The sequence below is a fragment of the Telmatherina bonti genome (assembly GCF_933228915.1).
Source record: "Telmatherina bonti genome assembly, chromosome: 6".
In the NCBI taxonomy this organism is placed as follows: Eukaryota; Metazoa; Chordata; class Actinopteri; order Atheriniformes; family Telmatherinidae; genus Telmatherina; species Telmatherina bonti.
In genome coordinates, this window is record NC_136624.1 from 26,118,364 (window position 1) to 26,128,644 (window position 10,281).

Genomic DNA, 10,281 nt, shown 5'->3' on the forward strand with positions numbered 1-10,281 from the left:
CACACACACACACACACACCAAAAAAGGAAAGAAAAAGAAAATAACACAAAATGAATGATGTAGAAGTCATATTTTAGCACATTATAAATTCAAGTTCCTCCACAATTAAGAATATAACCTAACAATAAAAAAAACCCACATCTGTTTGTAAAGAAAAACAAAATCACATAAAGATCCAGCTACAAGTTATGTAAGAAAATAACGAGCCTTGTTCTAAAAAGATCACCAATCTTTGCAGCCTGGGGCTGTTTGGCAGGTGTCTCTGTCGATCAGCTTAACCTTGCAGATATCAGGAAATTATAAGACATTTTTGTCAGGCTTAACTTGCTGACAAATTGAGCAAAATAGATGAAAAAGGACTCGGCTGGGTGTTGTTTGGGTTTTATTTATCTGTGAGAGTCAGAGAGTCCGCTGGCGGACCTCGGCTGCTTTGTTTCTGTCAGTGTGCTGCAGGACAGCTGTGGCTACACATGTTGCTTACTATCACAAAGTATGAATGAGTGATGGATTAAAAGTAAAGCGCTCTAATGCCTTGTAAGGCGCCATATAAATCTAATCATTTATCACGATTATTATGTGATCTTTGCGTTAGCGTTCACTTAGCATGCTAGCTTGCGAGCCGCTATGTCAACAGATGCTCTTCCAGCCAAAGTAGCTTCAGGTTATTTGACTGAAATCGGAACAAAATAAGAACACAATAATCGAATTACACAAAACAGTCACACTTACCGTAATGAAAATGTCGGGAGCAGACTTTCAAAGATGTTGGGATGTTAGCAAAACTTAAGTCGGTGCACCTTACGGCAGATATCCATCCGTCTCCTCCGGGTTACATCAGATACAAGACTCCCTTGGTTCTGCTTCCATGTAGGAAACGAGTGAAAAGACAAGCCGTTATCTACTTTTTTCCCGATCGATCGTATGCTTGGACATTGCAGCCGACTACACAGCAAGTTCTTCCCATATTTACTGCGATCCTTCTCTATGGCCTCAAACAATGGCAACTTTTCCCATCAGCCACTGCGTGGCCAACACCGTGACATCACGTTGCCAAGTCCCATAATCAAAATATTCTTGGATAGCAGCAGCTATGTTTGGGCTACGGGCATAGACTGTATATAAAAAGCTACGGGTTACGTCTATGTTTTGAAAACTACACAACAACTTCCGGTTCAAAAGCCGTCTGGCACCATCGTCCAATCAGCGATTTCTCTTGTTGCCCGCTGATACCTACCTCTTCCGGTATGTTAATGTCGTTGTGCTTTTTCTAAGTTCGTTGTCGTTTTTTATTTGTCATTGTGTTTTATCATTTATTTTGTGTTTTTTTTTTTTTTTTATTTGTTGTGTTTTTTAGAATTTTTTGTAGTGTTCATTAAATTTGTTGTGTTTTTTAATTTGTCATCGTATTTTTTGTAATTGTTGTCATTTTTAATTTGTTGCTGTTTCTTAATTTGTTGTTGCGTTTTTTTGTTTTGTATTTGTGTTTTTTGTTTTGTTGTTGTGGTTTGCACTTCAGGGCCACCGTACTTTAACCATTACAATGAAAATGGCTTAATATTCAAAATAGCAAATTTGTACTAGACAGCAAGTGCAAGCAGGAGGAAACAGTTAGTGTTGTTCTGTCCAAAAGTTGACAAAAATTGCACACCAGCAATTCAGCAGATTTGAGTTCAACAGTGGCCTGCACTAGAATATATGCTTGGCATTCGTTACCTTTTTTGGATGCAAACACAGTTAAACAATGAGGTTTCATCAGCTTTGGATGACACTAAAACTTTCACCTAAAAAAAACTCTGGTAGAACAACAACAGCAAGCAGGATGTCTTCGGCACTGACCAATGTTCTTTTTCTTTTAGAGTGTTTGATGATGTGGTGGAGGCTTTTTTACATTGTGTTGATTTCAATTCAGCAAATTTTGGCCTAAAATGTGGCTTCCTGACAAGACAGAAAATAAACTGGTTTAATGCTTCTGTTCTCCCAACTTTAGAAACACAATGCCTTGGGTGGGTTGCAGTGTGTGGGTATTAATCTAAAAACAAACAAAAAATATGAACCCATAATATTTTCACCCACCTATGTGAATCTACCTACGCTTTCTCTTCTTCATCTTCCATCAGCAGCATCACTGCTAAACTACATGTTCCCCAAGCTGAACAGAGAAACAGTGATTTAAATGAAGTCAAAGTGATGATGGTATATGAAAATGGCAAGTTGTATTTTTACAGGTGTTAGTGTACCAGGGAGATTTTGTTTAGCATTGCACAAACTGTGTTGTTGTCAACTCTGCTAAGTTGGCATATCTATTGTAAATTAGAAATAACTATGCAATTATGTATGCTTAAGCAGGGCAGACTGGAAACTTCCAACCATAAATTTATTTCTTTTTCTTTTCCGTTTCCTTTCCAGTTTCATGCTGAAGCCTATCCTGGCCCAGAAGACCAAGACATTGTATTTGTATTTTTATCTTTTGCGTTTGTATGTGAACTTGGGCAGTCATCTCCATATAATGCTTTCTGGGTGAGGGCCTTGAACAGAGGCACAACCAGCCAAAGGTTTTGTCACATTTTCCCATTAGATTCAATAGGAGCGTGTGTCCAAACTTTTCATTAGTTCAGTAATTTAACAGGTTATGACGAGGCATCGTTCTACCACTATGGCCCTTTTCTGTGGAACAGGCTGGCAGAAAGTCTCATGGCTGCAGAGACTTTAGATGTTTTAGCTTGACTTTTGACTGAATCTTTATTGTAGTCCTTTATTTTTGCTTCAGTCTTTCATTTATTTTTTGTGGAGTAATTTTTTCTTAATTTATTAGTTTTTTAGACTTTTTTTTTTTTTTTGTCTTATTTTAAGTACATTACCTTCTGTCTATTTTAAACTTCTGATTTTTTTTAATTTTTTTTGGTTTTGGTTTTAATTATTTTTTAGTTGTTTTTTTTTTTTTTTTTTTTTTTTTTTTTTTTAAATTTTTAATATTTTAAACTTTTGTGTGTTCTTCATAGGGGCCTACCACACCAGGGGCTTTGCCTGCTCAATCTGCTGGGTTGCTGTTACAGTAAACCCCCTGTTACAGTGCAGTGTAGCACTATGGCTGTGGTGGGAACGCCACCTTGCCATGATCGGGGTAGTACATGTGGTGGCATCCAGTGTGGTCATGGGTGGGCTGGCTCCTGGTGTGGATAGATCCCCAAAAATGTTGTTTCTTCATAGCAATATCAAGCCATATTGTTATTTTGGTTTGTATTTTTACACTTAAATTGACTTAAGAAACAGATAATAAGGGTTAGTGTTCTTGTTTGGGTAAAATGGGGAGGGAGAGAGATATGGGGAAAATTGGGTGTTCCTTAAAATATGTTTGTGTGTTAATGTGTAACTGGATAAAAGAGAAAGGATATTTTTAAATGGTATGTTTTATTCTAATACACAGAAATCCACTTTATTATGTAAAGGATTTTGCATAGCTTTTTAGCATGAAAATAATTTATAGATAATATTAGATTTTATGGAATGTGATGTGAAATATTCTATTCAAGTGAATAGAGTAGTTCATGTCACATTTCATAAAATCTAATATTATTTATAAATTATATTGACAAGTTCTCTGCGTTTAAATGTGTAATATTGTTGTTTCTGAAATTTCAGTTTTAAGCATCCTGAGAACATTATGATGTGCTTTTGCAAGATGCTCTAAGAAGGTGATTAGCAATGGGAATGTAGAAGCAAAGCTAACAGATCATATGTTTGATTTAAGGACCACACATTACAACGAAAATGAATATTGTAATATTGCATATCCAGCAGTGTAAAAATTTTTTACTTGCAGGGTAGAAATAATTGTCTGTAATCTTCTATAATAACATTCACCAGTATCATCTGGTCTTTGTCTTATCAGGTGCAGTCAGTTTGTGGTCATAAGTGCATAATGAGCTTTTATGTGCGGTTATAATATCAGTGGCACACACAGCTTTATTTAGATAGGAGGATGAGAGTCTCCTTTTGCTGCTAAGGGCCGAGGCGGCTGCTCTGACTGACATGCAGTTCTCCACGGAGGCTGATTCACAAAGCTGCGGTGTCAAGGGACAGGGATTATTGAACCATGGGTAACCCAGACTCTGCTGGCCTGGAGCAACATTCATCAACAAGAGGGATTTTTTTTTTTTTTTTTTTTTTTTTTTTTTAATTTGAGAGATATCTGGGTTTTTTTTGGGTTTTTTTTTTGTTTGTTTGTTTGTTTTTGTCTTTAAATCCTTTAAATCTGACTGCTGGGCTTTTAGTTCTGGTCAAACAAATCTAACCACTCAATAAAACCAGCATGGCATGATGGTTAGACAGTCACTTGTAGAGATCCTAGAATAAATTAAAAATTTAGACTAAATAGATTTCTTTGTCTTTTCTTTCAAAAATTATTTTTGCTTGGGGTAAATTTATAACCCCTACTGAGGTCAACACACTTTAAAAGCATCCACGCTTTACTCATTGAATGCACTTTGTGCAGAACCAGTCAAAGCTCCAAATTTGCAAAGCTAAGTTAGCTGTCCAAGATCTAAAACACAAGATTAAAAAATGAAGCAATTTGTTATCGCTGTGGTAGATTAAGGTAATATAAAAAAAAGTTTATTGTTTCTGTAAATAAAGCTTATGCTGATTTGCATATCTACACCTCCTAAAATGATTCTTTTGGCTGTTTATTAAAAAGAAAAAAAACCTCTAATTTCAAAAGACTATGAATCATTTTTCAAGTTTGAACAGAACTCAAAATAAAAAGTAATACAACACATTGTATTACTTCCAACACCTTACACACAAACATGGAACAGAATGGAAAAATGTGTTTCTTTGATTTGCAGTTGCACACTCCAGTCCCAAACAGTCAAAAAACAACTAACATACGCTGCCCTACTTTTCAGCATCAGGGTGGAAGTAAATTACTGAATTGTTGACACATACTGGGAGAGACAAGGAACCCATATGGATCAGAGGCTTGGGCTTATTAGGATGCTGAAAATCAATGCAGTGTGTCACACCCAGCTGCAGATATTTTCTGAAGGTATTTGAGGATCTATTGTTATAGTATCTCAACTTCTATTGTTTTCATTACTTTAAAGGATGATTAGTTTTGTTAGTCTTTCATCTGAAAAAGGCATGTAATTTAGACTAACAATAGAAAAAGACGATTTTAATTGATTATAAATTCCATCAAAAATTGAATTGTGGTGGAACATGTCAAGATATCATTTAGAATTAGAAATGTGCACATTTAAACATGAATGTCAAAATTAGGAGGCATTTTTGACCATTATGTTTGCTTTTATCATGTTTCTAAAGATATATTTCCTGCGATGGACTGGCGACCTATCCAGGGTGTACCCTGCCTTTCGCCCGAAGACTAATGGGATAGGCTCCAGCTTCCCCTTCTGCTTAGTCCCTTAATCGGACTAAGCGGTTAGGATAATGGATGAATGAAGATATTTTTCAGTGACAAAGTATATTCATATCAGTACATAATTTACATAAAGGCACAACTTCTAAGATTCACGCATGAAGTGTTTGCACAATTTTTTTTATATTCTGCAGCTTTACACTTTTACTTCACAAGACCTTTAGTTGCTTTGTACATTTTTACATAATCCAGCAGCATATTAAACTAATAAATTTAGTACTATTATTATCCAGCAAAGGGGGTATGGATGACCCGTCAGAGTTGGTATGGAGCCACATCCTCGCCATCTTATCCTTGCAGGGGAACCAGTTGCTTTTACATGATTACACTCTTTACTGACCACATCTCATTCGCTTTATTATGCACTCTCACTAATATGCATGCTTGTATAGTCCCTGTGTTGTTGTGATTTATAACAACAACCTCAGTTATGTTTTTGGAGTCTTATTGCTGCTGCAATTTTTATTTTTGTTGACACTACTCAAGTCTTTCCCATTGTGACAACTTATAGGTCCTCCTGTTTGTCTGCTTTTGTTTTCTTACAGAGGCTGTGAATATTTTCTACAGGTGTAGCAGCTGTTTTTTCAGTTTCAGTTGTTCGATTGTTATGCAGTAGTTTGTATTCATGGCTCCTCTTTCTTCTCACTCTCTACGATTTTATTCTCCTCACCCTCTTGCCTTATTCCTTGATAGGTCCAGCATTAAATGCTACTTAACCATATCCAAAAGGGAGCCTTATATGCTCCATTAAGTTCTCTTTGACAAACTGGACACTTGGAACCTGCATGGATCTTTGCAAAGGCTAAAAGTCAAAGTATCATCTTAAGCATCATCTTAAGCTCTGTTAAAAGGTGTGTGTGCAGCACTATAATATACTGGAACATCAAAGAAACCCATAAGCCATTGCACATCACCAAAGAAAGAACTTCCTAGAGAATGTAAGACGTGCATACCGCAGGGGCTGAAACTGGCCAAAGTACAGGTGGGAGTACAGGCTAAGTTAAGTTTGTTTTGAAAAAATGAAAAATTAAGTGAATAACCTAAAATAAGCAGCATCTGGCTGAATTTCAGTGAGATTGGAGACTGACAAGCTGAGGACAAATTTTAAAAAATGAAAATATTTGTTACTTTTTCTGAATTGTCATAAAAATTCAGACTTTGTTATTTATTTACTTATTGTCTTGGTTTTGTTGTTTTTGGTTGTTGTTTTGTTTTTTGTGCCTGGTTGTTCTGTTAAAGATTTTATTAAAATGTTAAACAATATTACACAATGTGACATTGGCACAATGCTTTAAAACAAGGCTTTAATGAAAACTGACTAAAAATTGTTTTCATAATTATGAAATTAGCTTAAAATAAAAACTATTAATGATATTAAATAAAGAGCCATGAGGGAGCCAATTCTCCTCAGGGAGCTGAATCTTTGAAGAGCCGGACTTCCCATCACTGTGAGCAAATACCTATGTTTTCTATCAACACTATTTCATGTCAGATCCTCCATTCAATGGTTGTGTGATGCTGTTTATGAGCTGTTCATGTCATGCTCTGAGTGTACATTTTGATGTCATCCATGACTGATGGTGGCTCAATTCCTGTTGGTAGCCACAGCCAGACTTATTCATTAATTAGCTGAGGGAGTTCAGATCCATGTAGAACAGCAACGGGACAGAGTGTTTTCTTGTTATATGTCCCATTTCATAGAGAGATGTGCAATTGGTGTGAATTTGGCCGCAAGGGTGGTCTGCCACTGCCTTATTGGGTTTGCGTAGAAAGTTCTAAGTGTTGTTGACCTCGAACAGTGTCCATGATTCCAGGATCCATGTATACGGCCTTGAGACACAGCTTTTTGCTAATCTATCCAGGCAGTGCACAGGTTTGTCTGTGTGGTTTTACAGTTTCAGAGGACATTTCTGTTAACCAACAGTTGGTGTTTACCTTGACTGGTACTTTCACCAATGTCTTTCTGTCCCTCTCATGTATTGATCAATGTGCCTACTTAACTTAGCTGCTATGATGCCTGAAAGGAGCTTCCATGTTGTGGAGAGACAGATTATCAGCTGATAGCTGGATGACACTGCTCTCTTCTGGGTATCTTTGAAAATCAAGAATGTACATCCCTAAATCTGCCATCTCTCAGTAACTGGTTTATGCTTCTGCACTATATGAGCTTGTGGAGAGATGTTAGCTTCTTTAAGCAGTGGGTGTGGATCATGTTGGGGCCAAGCGCTGTCCAGTTCATAATACTTGCTATTCTTTATTGGATGTCTACCACTGTAGTGGTTGCAAGACCTTATTTAGGGAAAGTACTGTGGTCTGCTCTTTGACTGTTTTGCTACTGTACTCTTTATAACTTTTTTAAATTGCATGAATAAGTAAATAATAAAGTAACCCTTCTCATGCAATAATGTATACACATAACAACATAGTAAACAGTGTTATACTGTTATCACATCTGAGATGATGTCATAATCAAATATAATAGTGATTCTGTCTCAATCTAAACCTGAACTTGACCATATTATCAAACGAGTCCTGTTGTACAGGATCCTGTTGTCCTTACAAGGACAAACTACCAGAGAAAGGCACATACACACATTAAAGGAGTCTCCTAGAATTAATTTCTCCTATTAGTTTATCAGTCAAAGTCAATAAAACAGAGAATAGCAAAAAAAAAAAAAAAAAAAAAAAAAGACAAGAAATAATATGAGGAGAGACTGAGTGGATGTAGAGAGACTTGACTTCTAAATCCTTGTAGACTGTGCTCAAGGCTGATTAATTATAAATAACCTGTTCTGTTCATGTTATATTTATAAAATTGAGAAAATGGGACATATCCTCACACGATGTTCTCCACAGGAACACTAATTGCACTCACTGGGCTTTTCAGTGACTAAGAGTTCCTTGCTCTTATGTCATAAAGTGATGTTAAATTTAGGAGATACAGACTTTTGGCATCGTTCTGTACTTTCTGGTGACAGTTTGGCATGACTAAAGGTTCAACACTTTAACTGGTGTAGAAAAGAAAAACGTTATATGAGTTAGAGTTATTTAATTTGTTAAAGTTGCTATGCAACACAGTTTCAGTCCATATCTCATAGCTGTTGCATGTTAACAGTGTGTAAATGTTAAGAGAAAAATCCCAAAAGTACAGCTGAAGACACATAAATGAACTGCAACATCCTTTTTCAACACTGCAGGGATGCAGAGAGTCTCTACAAATCTGCCACACTGTGAGTGTAGGTGAACAAATCAATCGTATATTCATCATGTTCACAACAGTGCTGCATTCAGATGGTACATCCTGTAGGGAATAATAAGACACTAAAATTGTGGGGGTTTTTTTTAAAGATGCCTCTTCATCACTTGGGACATTGCATTGGACTCCAGCCCGGTTAGATGAACAGGGTGCATTTTTCAGGGTCAAAAATTATATTTTTTCTGGAGGTATAAAAACTAATTTATTTACAGTTCTTCTATATTAATAGTTCTAAAAACAGTAATAGTAATTTTGAACTCTTTTGGTGTCAATGATGGATAAGTAAATAGACTATTTAATTTATTCAGTAACCAGTTAGTTTATAATAATATTAAGAAGAAGAAGAAAAAGGAAGAATAAAAAGAAGAATTATAAGAATAATAATAATAGCCTCATGGTTCCTGGTCTTCTGACTCTTCCTCCTTCTTCCATCCTGCCCCCTTCCCCTCCCCCTTACTTGCTCAGCTGCCTCTGGGTCCAGGTGGGTGTCCAGTAAGGGGACGGTGAACTGTATCTTCCTTGGGCTCCCAGTATCCATGGTGGAACTATATCGCCAAGTAGGACAGAAGGATGGAGACAAGAAGGGAAGGAACAAGAATGGAATATCCGTATAAAAATGAATGAAGGTGGCTGAAAAATGTAATAAGTAAGGTCCAGTTTTGTCCACAAAAACAAGCAGATAAGAAAAGTCTCTGACTGCCTTCTGTTCTTTTTGTGTATATTTTAGCCCTCTTTTCTTTTATCACCCTGAATTTTGGCACCCCGTTTCTGTTTAACAAACTAGTCCTTTCTTCAGCACCTGCCGGTGTCTCTATTCAAGCCTTCTCCTCTTCCTCTGTCTCTCCAAGCTCACAGAGCACAGGCAAGGGCATTCTGAGCCAGGGACACCTCTCCTTCGCTATCATTCGCTGTGCTAGACTCCCTTTTACACAAAGTCCCACCCTCTTTTCACATTTCTTCCTATTTGTATTGGCTGGCTGAGCTCAGGGCGGTTCTGCAGCACAGATGGCAGAGTCAGGATGACAAAGAGATGCTCTCTCTTTCTCCACTGAAAGGATGGGAGGCGTAATTGAGTCTCTGCTTTAAGAGTTTTCTCCAAATCCCCTAGATTATCATAATACAGAGTATGCCTAAATAAGAGTGCTTTATACACATAATTAAACTATCAATATTTAAATGTGCCAAAAATTAAAAGCTGTTCCAAACAACATTTTATGTCTTTTGTTTCATCTATTTATAGTAGAAATAACTCATCATTAGCTGCCATTAACATGTATAACAAAGCATGCCTACTTAGCTGCTTGGCCAGCACTATCTTTATCGATTGTCTCTTATCCTAAGTGTCCCTACATCACACGTCTGCTGGGCCCTGACACTTGACACCAGTCCGGAGACATATGGTGTGTCAGGTCTACAGTGCAATAAGTAGGATGTGTTTTAACTCTCCATAAAGATAATTAACTTTATTTAGTAAGAAATAAATCAAAATCAGTGTTGTGTAAGTGCCACAGTAAGTCCCTGATTTGCTGTGACAACAGACTAACAATTGCTATATGATAACAACCAATAATCCAATCAGATATTCAA

At 36.7% G+C, this 10,281-nt stretch overlaps 1 protein-coding gene across 1 annotated transcript in view; it reads right to left on the reverse strand.

Annotated features, from left to right (window-relative positions):
• Positions 1–9,445, reverse strand: part of LOC306757530 (protein phosphatase 1 regulatory subunit 1A-like) — a 32,320-nt gene extending 22,875 nt beyond the window's left edge. The window contains exon 1 of the mRNA XM_079242609.1: positions 9,152–9,445. Coding sequence (XP_079098735.1) covers positions 9,152–9,232 — 81 coding nt within the window. The 5' untranslated portion in view covers positions 9,233–9,445. The remainder of the gene's footprint in view (positions 1–9,151) is intronic.
• Between the last annotated feature and the right edge of the window lie 836 nt (positions 9,446–10,281).